This window comes from Caretta caretta, chromosome 7 (assembly GCF_965140235.1).
Source record: "Caretta caretta isolate rCarCar2 chromosome 7, rCarCar1.hap1, whole genome shotgun sequence".
Classification (NCBI taxonomy): domain Eukaryota; kingdom Metazoa; phylum Chordata; order Testudines; family Cheloniidae; genus Caretta; species Caretta caretta.
In genome coordinates, this window is record NC_134212.1 from 40,377,904 (window position 1) to 40,397,833 (window position 19,930).

The 19,930-nt window shown below is 45.1% G+C and overlaps 2 protein-coding genes across 3 annotated transcripts in view; both read right to left on the bottom strand.

Moving 5' to 3' along the window:
* Positions 1–19,930, bottom strand: part of SLC6A11 (solute carrier family 6 member 11) — a 286,531-nt gene that overhangs the window by 144,067 nt on the left and 122,534 nt on the right. For both annotated transcript variants that reach the window (XM_048858227.2, XM_048858228.2), the window contains exon 6: positions 10,877–11,009. In XM_048858227.2, coding sequence (XP_048714184.1) covers positions 10,877–11,009 — 133 coding nt within the window. The remainder of the gene's footprint in view (positions 1–10,876; positions 11,010–19,930) is intronic.
* Positions 5,442–7,710, bottom strand: LOC125640098 (myb/SANT-like DNA-binding domain-containing protein 7). Its single transcript, XM_048858237.2, has 2 exons — positions 6,694–7,710; positions 5,442–6,105 (listed from the first exon to the last, which is right to left on the bottom strand). The coding sequence occupies exons 1-2, from the start codon at positions 7,274–7,276 to the stop codon at positions 6,020–6,022; spliced, it is 669 nt and encodes a 222-aa protein (XP_048714194.2). The 5' UTR covers positions 7,277–7,710; the 3' UTR covers positions 5,442–6,019.

A 19,930-nucleotide genomic window follows, 5' to 3' on the forward strand; every position in this document is an offset into this window, starting at 1 on the left:
AAGAGATTAAGTTAGGACTCAAGTGAGAAACGTGGTTTGTTCACATCTCTCTACATAGCAAAATTTGCAGATGACGAAACTTATTTAGGATAATTAGGACCAGAAAGGAGACAAACAACAGAGACATGACAAAAGTACATAAAATATTGAATGCTGTAAAGAAGATAGATTTGAAGCTTCGGATCTCCTTCCCTCATAGAACAAGAGCAAGGAAACGTCCAATTAAATGAAAAGATGGGAAACTCAAAACTGATTAAAGTGGATATTTTTTTCTCATAACATGTAACTAGACTGTGGAAATCACTGCCACAGGAAGCCATTGAGGCCAAGAACTTAGCAAGATTCAAAAAGGAATTTATAGGGATAACAAGAATATCCAGGATTATCATCATTAATGAAAACAAACATTTTGGAAAAAATGCTACTCCAATCTCTAACTACTAGAGACCAGAGTAAAACCTAATTTGGAAGGCAGATTACCCCACATTTGCCTACTGCCGGTTCTTACATTTTCATCAGAAACATCTGGTGGTAGACACTGTTGAATGGAGATTACTGGACTAGATGGATCTCAGATTTGACCCAGTGTGGCAATTCCTATGTTTCTGTGTCTCGTTATATTGCCACCTTTAGCTCCTTTTGATCTTGCTCCATTCACTGCATTATTAGTCTGTAAAGTATGTAAGCAAGTAGTCAAATAACAGCAAGCTGATCTAAAGGTAAATTATCAATGAGCCAGATCCTCAGTGAGAGTAAAGAGACATAGCTCCATTGATGTCAATTTTAGCTGGTTGAAAAGTTTTGAACAAGTTTTCCCATTAAAACTGTAGTTTCATCAAAATAGAAATGTGTGGGAATGTTGCTATTTTAATGAAATTTTGAGTGGAAAAAAGTCAAGATGTTTAGCTTCAAGAAAGTTGAAAATGTTTCATTTCAACTTTATCATTTTGACTTTTATAATGCAATATTAACATAAATATTTTAATATCTTTATATTACAGCTGTCCGGAAGATGACAATTCCTTTTTGTGACAACTTTCAAGGTTTCAGAATTGGTTTTCATTCCATGTGGAACACAACCAAAACCTTTTGAACATTTTCATGAAACAGAATTATGTAAAAACATGACTTTTTGGATCCAAAAGGTAGGTTTTCACCCTCTCACCCCTTCTCCCTTTCGCTCCACAGCCAGAGAGTCCATCCTGAACCTCAAAAATCCTTCTGTTGAAAACTTGGTTGAAACTGATACATCTCCCTGAGACATTTCAACTCTGATGAAGCAGCATATTTCATCAAAAATGTTCCAACCAGATCTAATTCATAAATATTAAATATATTAATATAATATAAACATCAAAAAGTTTCAATGGTCCCAAACTGAATTTTTTTTGAATTTTTATCTTGTGGGAAATTTTGAAATTTCAGCATTTTTGTCGTTCTAATTCAGAAAGATCTTTCCCCCCCACCCCAAAATGTTGGCATTTTACCACAGAATGGAAATTCCAATTCCCAGCCAGCTCTGCTGTCAGGGAAGCTACACTGATCTACACCAGCTGAGACTCAGGCCCATAATGTAGTTATCTAATATTTAGTAAATATGGTGGTAGGGAAGCAACTGGTGTTTTATTTGGGGGCGGGAATGGCAGTATGAAAGAATTGTACATTCTGAAGCTATACCTAAGATGTACTTTTAAAAAAAACACAAGTCTTGTTTTGCTTTAGAGATGACTGTTATTAGTGACAGAACTTGGAAGTGTCCTAAATTTTCCCAGCACATATAGATAAAAATGAGCACACACTATGGGTATGTCTACACTATGGAATAAGGTCGAATTTATAGAAGTCGGTTTTTTAGAAATCGGTTTTATATATTCGAGTGTGTGTGTCCCCACAGAAAATGCTCTAAGTGCATTAAGTGCATTAACTCGGCGGAGCGCTTCCACAGTACCGAGGCTAGAGTCGACTTCCGGAGCGTTGCACTGTGGGTAGCTATCCCACAGTTCCCGCAGTCTCCGCTGCCCATTGGAATTCTGGGTTGAGATCCCAATGCCTGATGGGGCTAAAACATTGTCGCGGGTGGTTCTGGGTACATATCGTCAGGCCCCCGTTCCCTCCCTCCCTCCGTGAAAGCAAGGGCAGACAATCATTTCGCGCCTTTTTTCCTGAGTTACCTGTGCAGACGCCATACCACTGCAAGCATGGAGCCCGCTCAGGTAACCGTCACCCTATGTCTCCTGGGTGCTGGCAGACGCGGTACGGCTTTGCTGCACAGTAGCAGCAACCCCTTGCCTTGTGGCAGCAGACTGTACAGTACGACTGGTAGCCGTCATCGTCATGTCCGAGGTGCTCCTGGCCACGTCGGCTGGGAGCGCCTGGGCAGACATGGGTGCAGGGACTAAATTTGGAGTGACTTGACCAGGTCATTCTCTTTAGTCCTGCCTGCAGTCAGTCCTATTGAACCGTCTTATGGTGAGCGGGCAGGCGATACGGACTGCTAGCAGTCATACTGTACCATCTTCTGCCGAGCAGCCATGAGATGTGGATGGCATGCAGTCCTTCTGCACCGTCTGCTGCCAGCTGAAGATGTAAAAGATAGATGGAGTGGATCAAAACAAGAAATAGACCAGATTTGTTTTGTACTCATATTCTTCCTCCCCTCCCCTGTCTAGGGGACTCATTCTTCTAGATCACACTGCAGTCACTCACAGAGAAGGTGCAGCGAGGTAAATCTAGCCATGTATCAACCAGAGGCCAGGCTAACCTTCTTGTTCCAATAAGGACAATAACTTAGGTGCACCATTTCTTATTGGAACCCTCCGTGAAGTCCTGCCTGAAATACTCCTAGATGTAAAGCCACCCCCTTTGTTGATTTTAGCTCCCTGAAGCCAACCCTGTAAGCGCCCCTCCCGGCGTCAGAGCAACGGCAAACAATCGGGCATCTGAGAGTGCTGTCCAGAGCAGTCACAGTGGAGCACTCTGATGGGGCTAAAACATTGTCGCGGGTGGTTCTGGGTACGTATCGTCAGGCCCCCGTTCCCTCCCGCCCTCCGTGAAAGCAAGGGCAGACAATCATTTCGCGCCTTTTTTCCCTGAGTTACCTGTGCAGACGCCATACCACGGCAAGCATGGAGCCCGCTCAGGTAACCGTCACCCTATGTCTCCTGGGTGCTGGCAGACGCGGTACGGCTTTGCTGCACAGTAGCAGCAACCCATTGCCTTCTGGCAGCAGACGGTGCAATACGATTGGTAGTCGTCCTCGTCGTGTCCGAGGTGCTCCTGGCCATGTCGGCTGGGAGCGCCTGGGCAGACATGGGCGCAGGGACTAAATTTGGAGTGACTTGACCAGGTCATTCTCTTTAGTCCTGCAGTCAGTCCTATTGAACCGTCTTATGGTGAGCGGGCAGGCGATACGGACTGCTAGCAGTCGTACTGTACCATCTTCTGCCAGGCAGGCAAGAGATGAGGATTGCTAGCAGTCGTATTGTACCATCTTCTGCCAGGCAGGCAAGAGATGGGGATGGCTAGCAGTCGTACTGTACCATCTTCTGCCGAGCAGCCATGAGAAGTGGATGGCATGCAGTCCTTCTGCACCGTCTGCTGCCAGCCAAAGATGTAAAAGATAGATGGAGTGGGTCAAAACAAGAAATAGACCAGATTTGTTTTGTACTCATTTGCCTCCTCCCCTGTCTAGGGGACTCATTCCTCTAGGTCACACTGCAGTCACTAACAGAGAAGGTGCAGCGAGGTAAATCTAGGCATGTATCAGTCAGAGGCCAGGCTAACCTCCTTGTTCCAATAAGAACAATAACTTAGGTGCACCATTTCTTATTGGAACCCTCCGTGAAGTCCTGCCTGAAATACTCCTTGATGTACAGGCACCCCCTTTGTTGATTTTAGCTCCCTGAAGCCAACCCTGTAAGCCGTGTCGTCAGTCGCCCCTCCCTCCATCAGAGCAACGGCAGACAATCGTTCCGTGCCTTTTTTCTGTGCGGACGCCATACCAAGGCAAGCATGGAGGCCGCTCAGCTCACTTTGGCAATTAGGAGCACATTAAACACCACACGCATTATCCAGCAGTATATGCAGCACCAGAACCTGGCAAAGCGATACCGGGCGAGGAGGCGACGTCAGCGCGGTCACATGAGTGATCAGGACATGGACACAGATTTCTCTGAAAGCATGGGCCCTGCCAATGCATGCATCATGGTGCTAATGGGGCAGGTTCATGCTGTGGAACGCCGATTCTGGGCTCGGGAAACAAGCACAGACTGGTGGGACCGCATAGTGTTGCAGGTCTGGGACGATTCCCAGTGGCTGCGAAACTTTCGCATGCGTAAGGGCACTTTCATGGAACTTTGTGACTTGCTTTCCCCTGCCCTGAGGCGCATGAATACCAAGATGAGAACAGCCCTCACAGTTGAGAAGCGAGTGGCGATAGCCCTGTGGAAGCTTGCAACGCCAGACAGCTACCGGTCAGTTGGGAATCAATTTGGAGTGGGCAAATCTACTCTGGGGGCTGCTGTGATGCAAGTAGCCCACGCAATCAAAGATCTGCTGATATCAAGGGTAGTGACCCTGGGAAATGTGCAGGTCATAGTGGATGCTTTGCTGCAATGGGATTCCCTAACTGTGGTGGGGCTATAGACGGAACCCATATCCCTATCTTGGCACCGGAGCACCAAGCCGCCGAGTACATAAACCGCAAGGGGTACTTTTCGATAGTGCTGCAAGCTCTGGTGGATCACAAGGAACGTTTCACCAACATCAACGTGGGATGGCCGGGAAAGGTGCATGATGCTCGCATCTTCAGGAACTCTGGTCTGTTTCAAAAGCTGCAGGAAGGGACTTTATTCCCAGACCAGAAAATAACTGTTGGGGATGTTGAAATGCCTATATGTATCCTTGGGTACCCAGCCTACCCCTTAATGCCATGGCTCATGAAGCCGTACACAGGCAGCCTGGACAGTAGTCAGGAGCTGTTCAACTACAGGCTGAGCAAGTGCAGAATGGTGGTAAAATGTGCATTTGGACGTTTAAAGGCGCGCTGGCGCAGTTTACTGACTCGCTTAGACCTCAGCGAAACCAATATTCCCACTGTTATTACTGCTTGCTGTGTGCTCCACAATATCTGTGAGAGTAAGGGGGAGACGTTTATGGCGGGGTGGGAGGTTGAGGCAAATCGCCTGGCTGCTGGTTACGCGCAGCCAGACACCAGGGCGGTTAGAAGAGCACAGGAGGGCGCGGTACGCATCAGAGAAGCTTTGAAAACCAGTTTCATGACTGGCCAGGCTACGGTGTGAAAGTTCTGTTTGTTTCTCCTTGATGAAACCCCCCGCCCCTTGGTTCACTCTACTTCCCTGTAAGCTAACCACCCGCCCCTCCTCCCTTCAATCACCGCTTGCAGAGGCAATAAAGTCATTGTTGCTTCACATTCATGCATTCTTTATTCATTCATCACACAAATAGGGGGATGACTACCAAGGTAGCCCAGGAGGGGTGGTGGAGGAGGGAAGGAAAATGCCACACAGCACTTTAAGCACAGCACTTTAAAAGTTTACAACTTTAAAATTTATTGAATGCCAGCCTTCTTTTTTTTGGGCAATCCTCTGTGGTGGAGTGGCTGGTTGGCCGGAGGCCCCCCCACCGCGTTCTTGGGCGTCTGGGTGTGGAGGCTATGGAACTTGGGGAGGAGGGCGGTTGGTTACAGAGGGGCTGCAGTGGCAGTCTGTGCTCCAGCTGCCTTTACTGCAGCTCAACCATACACTGGAGCATACTGGTTTGGTCCTGCAGCAGCCTCAGCATTGAATCCTGCCTCCTCTCATCACGCTGCCGCCACATTTGAGCTTCAGCCCTGTCTTCAGCCCGCCACTTACTCTCTTCAGCCCGCCACTTACTCTCTTCAGCCCGCCACCTCTCCTCCCGGTCATTTTGTGCTTTCCTGCACTCTGACATTATTTGCCTCCATGCATTCGTCTGTGCTCTGTCAGTGTGGGAGGACAGCATGAGCTCGGAGAACATTTCATCGCGAGTGCGTTTTTTTTTCCTTTCTAAGCTTCACTAGCCTCTGGGAAGGAGAAGATCCTGTGATCATTGAAACACATGCAGCTGGTGGAGAAAAAAAAAGGGTCAGCGGTATTTAAAAAGACACATTTTATAAAACAGTGGCTACACTCTTTCAGGGTAAACCTTGCTGTTAACATTACATACATAGCACATGTGCTTTCGTTACAAGGTCGCATTTTGCCTCCTCCCACCGCGTGACTACCCCCTCAACCTTCCCCCCTCCCTGTGGCTAACAGCGGGGAATATTTCTGTTTAGCCACAGGCAAACAGCCCAGCAGGAATGGGCTCCTCTGAGTGTCCGCTGAAGAAAAGCACTCTATTTTAACCAGGTGACCATGAATTATATCTCACTCTCCTGAGGATAACACAGAGAGATAAAGAACGGATGTTGTTTGAATGCCAGCAAACATACACTGCAATGCTTTGTTCTACAATGATTCCCGAGTACGTGTTACTGGCCTGGAGTGGTAAAGTGTCCTACCATGAAGGACGCAATAAGGCTGCCCTCCCCAGAAACCTTTTGCAAAGGCTTTAGGACTACATCTAGGAGAACCGCAAATGCCAGGGCAAAGTAATCCTTTCACATGCTTGCTTTTAAACCATGTATAGTATTTTAAAAGGTACACTCACCAGAGGTCCCTTCTCCGCCTGCTGGGTCCAGGAGGCAGCCTTGGGTGGGTTCGCGGGTTACTGGCTCCAGGTCTAGGGTGAGAAACAGTTCCTGGCTGTCGGGAAAACCGGTTTCTCCGCTTGCTTGCTGTGAGCTATCTACAACCTCCTCCTCCTCATCATCTTCTTCGTCCCCAAAACCTGCTTCCGTATTGCCTCCATCTCCATTGAAGGAGTCAAACAACACGACTGGGGTAGTGGTGGCTGAACCCCCTAAAATGGCATGCAGCTCATCATAGAAGCGGCATGTTTGGGGCTCTGACCCAGAGCGTCTGTTCGCCTCTCTGGTTTTCTGGTAGGCTTGCCTCAGCTCCTTCAGTTTCACGCGGCACTGCTTCGGGTCCCTGTTATGGCCTGTGTCCTTCATGCCCTGGGAGATTTTCACAAAGGTTTTGGCATTTCGAAAACTGGAACGGAGTTCTGATAGCACGGATTCCTCTCCCCAAACAGCGATCAGATCCCGTACCTCCCGTTCGGTCCATGCTGGAGCTCTTTTGTGATTCTGGGACTCCATCATGGTCACCTGTGCTGATGAGCTCTGCATGGTCACCTGCAGCTTGCCACGCTGGCCAAACAGGAAATGAGATTCAAAAGTTCGCGGTTCTTTTCCTGTCTACCTGGCCAGTGCATCTGAGTTGAGAGTGCTATCCAGAGCGGTCATAATGGAGCACTCTGGGATAGCTCCCAGAGGCCAATACCATCGAATTGTGTCCACAGTACCCCAAATTCGAGCCGGCAACGTCGATTTAAGCGCTAATCCACTTGTCAGGGGTGGAGTAAGGAAATCGATTTTAAGAGCCCTTTAAGTCGAAATAAAGGCCTTCATTGTGTGGACGGGTGCAGGTTTACATCGATTTAACGCTGCTAAATTCGACCTAAAGTCCTAGTGTAGACCAGGGCTATGTGTAAGCCCATGTCAATGACTAAAAATGGAAGATCTTTGAAAGAAACTTAAAATACCATTATAATAGGAATAAAAACTGCAGCATACCCAGAAACCACTCTGTCATCCCTAATCATAATGAAGTGCTGACAGCAACACAGTATTGTGGTGTACCAACTTGGCCAACCAGTCAGTGGAGGCAGTGAGAAGACATGCATTCCCACAATCCTCTGTCAGAAGAAAGAACAATCATTCTCAGAGGGCTGAAATCCTTCAGCCACCCCAGAAAGGGTAGTTCCTCTTACAGAACAAAAATGCATCACTTGCCTAGAGAAGACACTGGAAAAGAGTCTCCGGTGAAGGGCCTAATTATTAATCAGAACTAAGGTATGATACTGAAAACTCGTGAGGTGAAATACTTCCATTCCGAGTAAGAGCAGCAGCAATGGAGGGAAAGGGGCAGTGCTGAATGTGAGCTACATCCCACAGACATTCTGCCCGTATAGGCTCCTACATTGGCAGTCTCCTACAGTGCCTTACTGCCCATTTCACAGGTAGCAGTGAGCACCACAAACTACAGCAAATGCACTCGGGTACAGAGGATCTGAACCCACCCTACAGCCACCAGGAAATACCTGCCTGTGGCAGCGATGTATCAGCCTGACAGTAGATATGCCCCCAAACCTAGCGCTCCTGAGGAAATTATAGTTTTAACCTGCTGCTGCATATATGGAAAGAGTCCCCAAAACACAGTCCATTGTTATCATAACAGAGCAACAAAAGACACTGTTTTACCATAAAGCAAGAGCTGGTCTTTTGATATTATTCATTAAATTTTCATATGTGTCTACATATGCAGCTGCCTAGTTGTTTGTTAACTATTTGAGCACAAAAATGCTGTACATAACCGAAGTGTTATGAGTCTGTAATGAGCCTTTGCCTCCTAATTCCCAGAGAATTCCAGCTTCAACTTTTTTTGGTTTCAGGCTGAGATTTCTAAAGCCATATAGGGGATTTGGATGCTCAATTCCCATCAAACCCCCCTTTCCCCCCACACTCAATATCTTTGTAATGGCTTGGCTATTTGCTTAATTAACAGGTTACCAAAACATTTCAACTGAATAGAAATGACTTTCCATCGGGCTGTCATCAAAATGGCCCTCCCACAGCCACCCTCATGCTGAACACGCTTATCAAAATGTCACCTAAATAAAACAATTCCTTCCTTCTGCATATTAGCATCTCTTCTTCCTTTGTAACTGCGCTCTGGTATGCGCCATGGTATTAAAACAGCTTTCTTGTCTATCAGCTAGACTAATCATTTTCACAGGTTAAGTCAGAGATCCATTTCTGGAGAAATAGAGGAAGCTAAAGGAACATGCCCTAGTACATGTATGAAAAACAATAGAAAGCAGAGATGTAAAAGACCTGCTGTCTGAGGTCACCCAAGCCGTCTGCCTGCCAGTCCATGCCTGTTCCCTATAGTATAATCAGAAGTTTTTTTTGCATAGTCACACAAAATAACTCCCCATTGATAGGGCTTTCACCCCCTCCCTATGGACTGATTGCTCTGCAACCTAATAGATCTGATTATCAGGACATTTTTCCTGACAGTCAACAAACTCACCTTTGCTCAATTTCATCCCATTCATTGTGGCCCCCTAAACCATTCCTGTACCTCTTGGTGTACATGCTTCAAATACACGTGGACATTTATTGCTTCATTCCTCCCTCCGCCATCCCACCCCCACCACCACCTCTCCACACTTTTAGTTCTTATCATCTTCTCTCTAAAACCAGGCCTTCCAGACCCTTTATAGTTTTGTCTTCTTTCTATGAATCCTCTCCTGTTCCTCAATATCTTTCTGTTACTGAAGTACTCCATGCACTATTCCATGTGCAACCTCACCAGTGCCAGATGGCTTCCCTAGTCTGTGAAGCGATGTCTCTGTTGCATATTTAGCAGAGACTTGTTCTGGCTTATAAGGCACAATATGGTATTGCAAGTTCTCATCTAATTGGTTACCCATCATCACCCTTCGGTCTTTTCCAGTAAGACTGCTTTCAACATTTCTTCCTCCCACTTGATATCTCTCTTGGGCATTGTTATTTCCAGAGGTGTTAGTTTTCACTTTTCCAGATGAATTCAATTTTGTTATATGCTGCCTATGTTTCTAAATTCTGTTGGTGTCTTTGTTTTATTTCCCTGTCATCACTGATGCTTGCAACACCTTCCAATTTAAGACCAAATTCACGTCTTGGATGCTGTGTGCCCATCTCCCTGTTAAAATTCACCCAAGCCTTGCAACTGAGGTTCAGAATTTGGCATTGGTCTCATCTGTAAATTTAACACAGCAAAGGTCTATATAGTCCGATATGGTGTGTTCAGGAGAAAACATAGCTTGCACTTTCTCACCCAAAACAGAACTGGCAAAATGCAAGGGGCCTCATTCTCCATTGCCTGCATCTTGTATAGACATTTACACCAGTGCAAGGTGGATATAAAATGCTCCCTGAAACAGGGTCGGTCACCTCCTGAGTGCCCCATCCTGGCCTAGGGTGGCTCTATGGTACTCTGCCTCCATTTCCTCTTCACTCACACTCCTCAGTAACTTCCACAAAGGCGTGTGTCCAATAACACCCCCTTTCTTGGGGTTTGGTCTATTAACATAACATAATCTCAGTCTCATGCTGGGCAGAGCCCCTCCACTCTGAGATCCATCTTCCTATTCTCCCAGCACTTCCGAGCCTGGAGTTTGGCCTTCTTTGCCTTCTCCTCAGGCCTCCTCCCCATTGGTGTCTTCACCTTGCTGACTCAGGGACCAGCAGGAGCTGTTTTACTCTCTGCAATATTTACATCTGGCAGCAACCATCTGTGGCATCTCCTCTCTCCAGGTCGCTTCCTTATGTACTGCAGGCTTGATTGGGTCACCTGACCCACTGGTCACATGACCTTCATTCTCCTCACCTATATTTGTCACAGGTAGACTGAGACCCCTCTCTCCTTATGGGTCCAGCTCCCCGTGACACTACTGTTCTGATTTGGTAGCATTTTACACCCACTTTGCACAGGTGTAAATGACATCACACAGCTCAGGGTAAGAGAGAATTAAGCCCCACACATTTACAGGTTTCCTTTTTGGAGTAGGAAAGTCTTCTCATTTTCCTCCTCTTCAAGCTAAGTACCCTTAGTTTTCACATGTATTCTGAGACTACAAGTCCTGTAGTGCCCCAGAGGACACAGAGCATTTTCAATCTTACCTTTCCAGTTGACTTTGTTCCTTTCCAAATGCAAAAGTAGCAGATAGTCCAAGCAGCGAGGAGACATAATGCCAATTCCCAGCGGAGATTCCCAATATGTTCAATTCCATCGGATATGGCTAACACCCTGCGTCTACAAAAAATTGTGATAGTGAAATGCTAGAATATTAGCAAAACTACAAACAAAATAATTATACAGCATTTGGGTCAAAGGAAGGCTGCTTTAATTGGACACAGAACTGGCAACTGCCTACAGAGAATACACCATGCTGAGAAAGAAGGGCTTAGAAGTAGTAAGTGCAATGTGATTCCTACTTCTCACTGCTGCTGTTATTCTTATATGTATTACAGTAGCACCAAGAGGCCCCAACCGAGACAAAGCCCCATTGTGTCAGGCACTGTACAAACATAGCAATAGAGAGCTTCTGCCCATAACAGCTTCCAATCTAAATAGTCATTTCAGACAAAGGGTGGGAGAAAGGCAGTCTAGTTTTCCACATTTGTAGATGGGTAACTGAAAGAAAGCGAGTGGCTCGCTCCAGTTCACACAGGAAATCCGTGGCACAGCCACAAATAGAATCCAAGTCTCCTGAATCTCAGTGCACTACTTTAGCCAAGGACCAAGCTCCCCAACTTTAGAATTATTTTCTTGTCTTGGGCAGGCAGCTGCCATTTTTATGTGCTCTGATTTTTAGTAGGAAACAATAATGGAATCACAAATCATGCCAATTCTCTGTTTGCCAACCCCCTCCCCCACTCCTACCCTGTAAATAAAACATAACACTCTGTGATACAGTGAATAAAAAGGTTACGAGTAGGAACAAGAATTTCTTTCTGCACAAGTGATCCATTTCATGAATCCCTTTAAGGGATTTCATCTCCTTTTAAAATTAAGAGAGCATCTATGGGGAATTAAAAGACTTTTCTAAAGGAAACTGAATTTACCAGAGCAGTGAAGGCTGACTCTGTCAGGGTCTGAAGTCAGCAGTTGAGGTTGATTTAAAATGGCATTTTGTATTAATTACATATCCATAGATACCAAAGTGCTTAGCAAACTCTAAACTGCTTCTAGCAAGTAATTAGCCATGTGCCCAATGGCATACTGCAGAATAATTACTCTCAACCACTTAGGTCCCTTTTCACCCTTTTATTAAGCTTCCATCAATTCTGGTCACAGAAACAACATGGGGTTCTGCAGCTCAGCATATGTGATGTAAAACTGGAGTGATACAAGAGTATCAGGCCCAGGGAGACCAATCCTTATTCACATTAAATCTGCCAAGTGGGAAAGAATGGACTAGTTCATTTTTCCTTCTTTGTATACCTTTCATCTGCTGCCTTAAAACTTCTACGCATTTATTGAACAAAGCTTCCTTGGGGATCTGCACTCAATGTTATCTGCAATCTTAGAGACATTCACTAACCTACCTCTCAGTGGCACCGTGAAGATTAATTAATTTAAAGTTCATAAGTACTCATTTCATAAGTACTCATTGTGTTAAAGACACTAGATTCAATGTATCATTATTAATTTTTTCTACTATCTGTCTATGCGTAATGCCGACAGGTCCTGGTCGTCGGCAGCTGAGATCGAAGCTGGGACTTCTGGAGCTTAGTGAATGAGTCTCTAATGCATGAGCTAAAAGTCACACGGCTCTTAGCTAAGGCTGGAGCAGACTCAGCAATTGCTAGCTGGGCTAAGTGCCATCTAGAGGGGGACAGAGTGCCACACCAAGCCTGCATGGGTTACATATGTGCACTCAGATAACTTTGGATATGCTTCCCTAAAGCCAAATATTTTACATTATATAACGTTATTCCTTTTTTAAAAAAATCTACATTAAAAACCTTCACTCTGCTCCCTGGTGCATCCAACCCAGTACTGAATGAGGCAGAGGTCTTGGGGGAGGGAAACCTGTGATCATGTAATTAAGGACTGTATCATAATGCATATGAACAAACAGGGTGAATTAAGGTTGTACAGACAAATAAATAATGTTTAACAGTTTTATTTTTAATATAAATTTCCTATTTTTAAAGGAAAAAAGTAAAAAAAAAAAAGAAAGAAAGACTTTTTGTACAACTAATGACTTCTGCATCATGAGCAGGGTTTGAACCCTGACCATTCACCACCATTGCTCGGACTGCTACAATTTTAACTGAAGGACTAAGTACATTAGCTGACAGCAGGAGAAGGCCGTTATCCCAGAGAGATGACTCACTTATGTCATGCACTGCCTCCAAGCGGTGGTTGGGGAAAGCCTGACCCAGCTCTCTCTCTTTTCCCCCCAAAATAGACAGGCTCCTTCCCCATGTGGTACCTCTGCCCCCCCTTCCCACTGCCACCCTTGGTAGGAGACAAGATGTTGGAGCCATGTACTGGGTCATGTGCTCTGGTTGTGAAGACAAAAGCCTGTCCAAGCTCTCACCCATCCCACCCCTCACACTGTTGCAACAGCTGCTTCTGCAGCTTGCACGTGTTCCAGGTTCAGTGTTATACTGCTGTTACTGCTGCGGCTGCTTTGATGGAGGCATGGACCTAGCTTCTTAGAATGCTCCTATTTAGGTATTTTGGTGCACTATCCAAATTTTCCTCAGAAACCCAAGAGAGAGAAGGGAAATGGTCATTTTTAACCATTTTTTAATTCAGCGAAGCCTTTAATTCAGCTAAACCTGGATGGAGTCTTATGGGTCAAAGAAAAGTAACTTTGCCAGGGCTTTCTTCCTGCTGAATTTCAAAGTCCTGCTGAAAACAAAGGAGATGTTAGAGCTTCTCAAAAAATTGCAAGAATCTTTCATAATGGGAAGTGTTAGCAGGGGTGAAAGTAATATTAAATTCTTACCAGCATGGAGGCCAAAGGGGCGGGGCCTCGGGTGGAAGGGGCAGGGTTGGGGGGGGTCAGCCTGGGGCTTCGGCAGCAATTTAAAAGGGTCCGGGGCTCTGGCCACTGCCACTGTAGCAGGAGCCAGAAGCCCCGGGCCCTTTTAAATCACTGGACCCGGTGCAGCTGCCCTCACCCCCCACCCCAGTCAGTGGCCCGGGAGGCAGTGGGGAGAAAAAGTGGCAATGACGTTAAAGCGCTGCATTGCTGTCCCTTGTGCCTTCCCGGTGGCCCTCCCCCGTACTGGTCCACTTTCACCCCTGAGTGTTAGGCTACCAAAACAGGGGTCACTACCAGCTCACTTTCTCTCTCAAACAAAGCAGTACTCGATGAAGGATGTGTTTCAGTTGAAGAGGGAAGGATGAAGTCAAGAGCAAGAACAGAGGAAAGGTTTTGAATTTATCAGCACACTGGAACTGAAAATGAGGCCAGTGCTCCCTGGCTCCAGAGCAAAATCTATGTGCTGATTAAAGGCCCATTTAAAGTATCCAGTTCTCAACTGCATAGGAACAGCTGTGGTGCATGCTGCATTAGGTTCAGTATGACTTCCAGCCTTGTCTCCTAATCCTCCTCTAAAAAAACCCCAAAAACAACAACCCAGAAGTGTGACCTTAAAAATCAATGCACCATTTTACAGGTAGGCAAGTGGAAGATGGGTATAACATGATAACAATTGCCCAAGCAATGATCAAACATCTGCTGCCTCCTGGCATATTTCATGCTACGAATCAACATGCAGAAAATCATACTAAAAGGGAATATAGCCTTGTGATCAAGGAGGCTTCTGTTGCCATTGTGGGGTTTCACATAATATATAAGAGACCTAAAAAAGTTGTGCAAATGAGGGGGGAAGCCTCCAAAGTATATTTGACATATTCCTTTTCCCGGAAAAGGGATAGGCCACAGTGATACTAAACATTCTTAACTTGGCTCATTGCCTTCATCCAGAGCGCCCTCATATCAACAATCCCTATGCCTCCAGCTAGACTACTGTTTTCCCAGGGTTGAGGAGGAAGTAGGTCTGACACATCCAGCTGGTAATATCAATCAAACATTCCTCCAGAACAGACACTGAATTTCCAGTGCCCCAAGGGCAAGAGCTACACAGCACACTGACGCTGCTCTGCCACGTGTTTAAAAATGATCTAGCCAAGGAGCCTGCTCTGCAATATACACTGAATAACATGGGAGATGGGTTAGTTCCTTGAGAAATGGTGTGTTATGACACATAGTTGTACCTCACCCGCAACATTCTGGTTATGACTGGAATTCACTGCAGGTCAATTCCAGAGCCCCAGATTTGCTTGGACCAGCCTTGGATGAAACAAAGAATCATCTGTATCATCATGCTACTGCAAGGACTCTTCCTCCACATCTATCGCAATTATCCTTATGTATCATTTGGGTTGTGGCAGAACCTAGGGACAGTCATAGACCAGGACCCCACTCTGTTAGGCACTGTACAAACATGTAACAAAAGGCATTTACAAGCTAACTGATCTCAAGCTTTCCTTTCTCACAACTTTTCAAAATTTAGTAAAAGCATTATTGAAAAATAAATTTGAAAGGACTCAACAGCCTGGGCTTGATCTTGCTGTGGTTGCACGTGTCCATGCTCATTGTAGTCAGTTGGAGACCTATGGACCAATTTCAAACATGATGTGGGAGAAAACCACAACTGGAACCACTAGAGTTGCTATCTCTGACTCTAAGTCTGAATTTGGCATTATTAGGTGAGTTTAATCCTACAAATTTTGCTTTTTTGAGTTTTTTTCAAAACAGAAAATCCAGATCTCAAATTTATCAATTTGAACAACAAATCAAAGCAATTCCTCAAAATTAAATTGTTCTTTAGCTCTGAAGCTTTTTTTTTTTTTAGCATCTTTTTAAATTAATGATACCTATTCTGTATTTCCATGGCCAGACATTCACATGCTAGAAGGTGATTTCTTATTGCACACAAAATCCCTGGTCATGAAATGCAGAGGCGATGCTAGCCCCTTGGGGGCACTAAGCAGGAATGTCCCCTTATCCCTCAGCCACACCCTAAAAATACTAATTGCATTGTTTCCACAAACCAAGAGATATACCAACCCAACACATATTAATACACTTGCTAACAAGTCCACATTAAAACAGATGAACAGTATTTTGGGGGCAATATTAAATTGGGAGCCACTTCAGCAGCTTTGCTGTGCTTATGCCTAGCATCACCACTGGTGAAATAACTGCTGCACTAAGGGAAGGATTTTCAAAAGTAGCTAGTTTTGGGCCCTCAGCCTGACACACTTTAAAGGGGTTGTTTTCAGAGGGTAGGTGCTCAGCACTTTCTGAATATTGCGTCCCTGTAAGGTGTCTCAATTTGAGCCCGCCAAAACTGAGGCCTCTAAAAATCACTTAATCACTATTTAAAGGATGACCCAACACTCTCACAAGTCTTGGGAGACAGGCCAGTCCTTGCCTACAGACAGCCCCGCAACCTGAAGCAAATACTCACCAACAACCACATACCACACAACAGAACCACTAACCCAGGAACTTATCCTTGCAACAAAGCCCGTTGCCAATTGTGCCCACATATCTATTCAGGGGACACCATCACAGGGCCTAATAACATCAGCCACACTATCAGAGGCTCGTTCACCTGCACATCCACCAATGTGATATATGCCATCATGTGCCAGCAATGCCCCTCTGCCATGTACATTGGTCAAACTGGACAGTCTCTACGTAAAAGAATAAATGGACACAAATCAGATGTCAAGAATTATAACATTCATAAACCAGTCGGAGAACACTTCAATCTCTCTGGTCACGCAATCACAGACATGAAGGTCGCTATCTTAAAACAAAAAAACTTCAAATCCAGACTCCAGCGAGAAACTGCTGAATTGGAATTCATTTGCAAATTGGATACTATTAATTTAGGCTTAAATAGAGACTGGGAGTGGCTAAGTCATTATGCAAGGTAGCCTGTTTCCTCTTGTTTTTTCCTACCCCCCCCCCCAGATGTTCTGGTTTAACTTGGATTTAAACTTGGAGAGTGGTCAGTTTAGATGAGCTATTACCAGCAGGAGAGTGAGTTTGTGTGTGTATGGGGGTGGGGGGGATGTGAGAAAACCTGGATCTATGCAGGAAATAGCCCGACTTGATTATGTAAAGAGTTGTCACTTTGGATGGGCTAGCACCAGCAGGAGAGTGAATTTGTGTGGGGGGGTGGAGGGTGAGAAAACCTGGATTTGTGCTGGAAATGGCCCACCTGTTGATCACTTTAGATAAGCTATTACCAGCAGGACAGTGGGGTGGGAGGAGGTATTGTTTCATATTCTCTGTGTGTATATAAAGTCTGCTGCAGTTTCCACGGTATACATCTGATGAAGTGAGCTGTAGCTCACGAAAGCTCATGCTCAAATAAATTGGTTAGTCTCTAAGGTGCCACAAGTACTCCTTTTCTTATTGTGAAGAGAGTGGTCACTTTGGATGGGCTATTACCAGCAGGAGAGTGAGTTTGTGGCGGGGGGGGGGGCAGAGGGTGAGAAAACCTGGATTTGTGCTGGAAATGGCCCACCTTGATTATCATGCACATTGTAGGGAGAGTGGTCACTTTTGATAAGCTATTACCAGCAGGAGAGTGAGTTTGTGTGTGTTGTTTTTGGAGAGGGGTGAGGGAGTAGGAGAACCTGGATTTGTGCTGGAAATGACCCACCTTGATTATCATACACATTGTGAAGAGAGTGGTCACTTTGGATGGGCTATTACCAGCAGGAGAGTGAGTTTGTGTGTGTGTGTGTGGGGGGGGGGGGGCGGAGGGTGAGAAAACCTGGATTTGTGCTGGAAATGGCCCAACTTGATGATCACTTTAGATAAACTATTACCAGCAGGACAGTGGGGTGGGAGGGGGTATTGTTTCATGGTCTCTGTATGTATATAATGTCTACTGCAGTTTCCACGGTATGCATCCGATGAAGTGAGCTGTAGCTCACGAAAGCTCATGCTCAAATAAATTGGTTAGTCTCTAAGGTGCCACAAGTACTCCTTTTCTTTTTGCGAATACAGACTAACACGGCTGTTCCTCTGAAAGCTTTTCCAGTTACATCAAAATCTTTGCTTTGTCTGTTCTTTGTTTAAACAAAACAAAGATTTTTTTCCTTTAGGAAGCCACGAGCAACAAGCACAGAACATATAATTAAGCCACGAAGTACAATGTATGCAAAGAATACATGGGAGAAAGACAGAGAAAGCCTCGCACAAGGTCTAGCCACAATTCTCTCACCAGGCACAACATAGCTTCCCCTAGTTCCAGTTCCTTAGCTCTCCTGCTGAGACTCTGGCTTAAATAATGACAGCAAAGCACAGCTTTCAAAAGAAGGAAGCATTCAGGATTGAAAACTGTCCTGGTAAAATTTCAATTCAGTCTAGCTGCCACCTTTGGCTAGATCTGCTCATATTCTTGTATTTTGCAGTTTACATCACTAAAAAAAGAGGAAGTATTTTATGTCCCATAAAAATACGTATTGGCTCGATTCTCCACTGCATCTAAGCAGAGATTGTGCAGTGAACAGGGGGGCTGCCACAGTTCCTTTATTATTAATTATTATTAGTATTAATCATCTGTGTTAACATAGCATCTAGGAGCCCCAGTCATGGACCAGGACCCCATTGTTCTAAACACTGTGACAAAGAACAAAAAGAAAGTCCCTGCGGCCTGTCCCAAGTTTCCGACCCCAGTGTGAGTTAAAACTGCAGCGGATCCTGCGTAAATCCTCTGGGACCTTATGCAGCCAACAGAGAATCAGGCATGATGGGATCTAACTCTGCCACATCCCCTCGTCTCCTCTGAAATATCCCCTCAACTCCTCTTTCCTCCCCAACATGCTGCTTGGGTTCTTATTTGAGTGGAGGGGTGAGGCTGCAGTAGAAGAGATTGGAGTAGGTTGACTGAGCCAGCACTGTGCCAGGAAAGGTTCCCCCTAAACAGGGGAGATTCACTAGGCATTTTAAGTTCACTTTGCTCCATGCAAGTAAGAGCAGGTTACTAACTTACATGCTAGTCATTCCAATTGACTGGCACCAGGCATACACCATGTACAAAGTAAAGTTGGGGGACCAGAGAATCCGGCCAGTAAGTGCTATAGAATAACACCATGAACTCTTTGCTGGATTCTGGTACTTGAAGCTGATGTTACTTTGGCCTCATGGTATCCACACACTCAACGTTTGAATCTGCCACACGTAGCCCCATTTAAGTACCTATGTTCTCAAATAGTCCCCTTGTGTCTGTGGAGTAATATACTCCTCAGTGTAAGGCTTGAAGACTGACTCAGAGACACAGAGGTTTAATACACAGGGACCTGGAACACAATAGGGGTAGAATCACCGACAGAAGTACATACAGCCCTATCTAAACTCAACTTGGGTTTCATCCAGTACAGTCTCCCTAAACAGCACAGCCTCCTTATTTTGTGGTCCATGTCAGGACCTTGAAAATCCATAGCAAGGCATGGCCAGACCAGTTCTCAGAAAAAAAACAACATCCCACCATTCACTCCAACCAAGTCAACCAGGCTAGAACTCTGCCTGCAATTACAAGGTACAAACACAGCTAGAGAGAGCCTGGCTTTGATCCCAGCATGCAAAACTCTGTAGCCAAGGATAAAAACTATAATAGTGGAGGATATACTGATTCACTGTTATCCATTTGAAAGTTGTAGGCGCAGTGTAACAGAGTAAAGCAAGATAGTCTGTTTCAGTGCATTGTGTTATAATGGAGCAGCAAGAAATTTTGGGAAATTGAACCTGGTGATGCAGTATGGCTATTGCAACTTCTCAAATTCCTATCTAACCATCTTTGCTATTTTTCTCTATATACTCTCTTGCCTTTGATGTTTATCTTTCGTGAAATTAAACAACCAGTGAGATACAGGAGATACCCATGAGAAACACATAACAGTTTTGTGATGACCCCTTTAGACAGTAATTATACAATCTGATTTCATTTTACACAAGCACAATGCAAACAACTGTTACACAACACTCAGAGCCCGATTCTCAGCTGGTGTAAAACATCACTGATCAATTGACTTCTGTGGCGCTGCTCTACTTAATCCTCACTGAAGTTCTGTCTCTCAGTGTAAGACATTGTAAATCACAAAGCTGACAGTTATAATTTGAG

Coding starts and splice junctions, on each gene's coding strand:
- LOC125640098 (XM_048858237.2), bottom strand. CDS start 7,276: ATGCAGAGCTCATCAGCACAGGTGACCATGATGGAGTCCCAGAATCAC. Junction 6,106..6,693: donor AGGCGGAGAAGGGACCTCTG/GTGAGTGTACCT, acceptor TTTCTCCACCAG/CTGCATGTGTTTCAATGATC.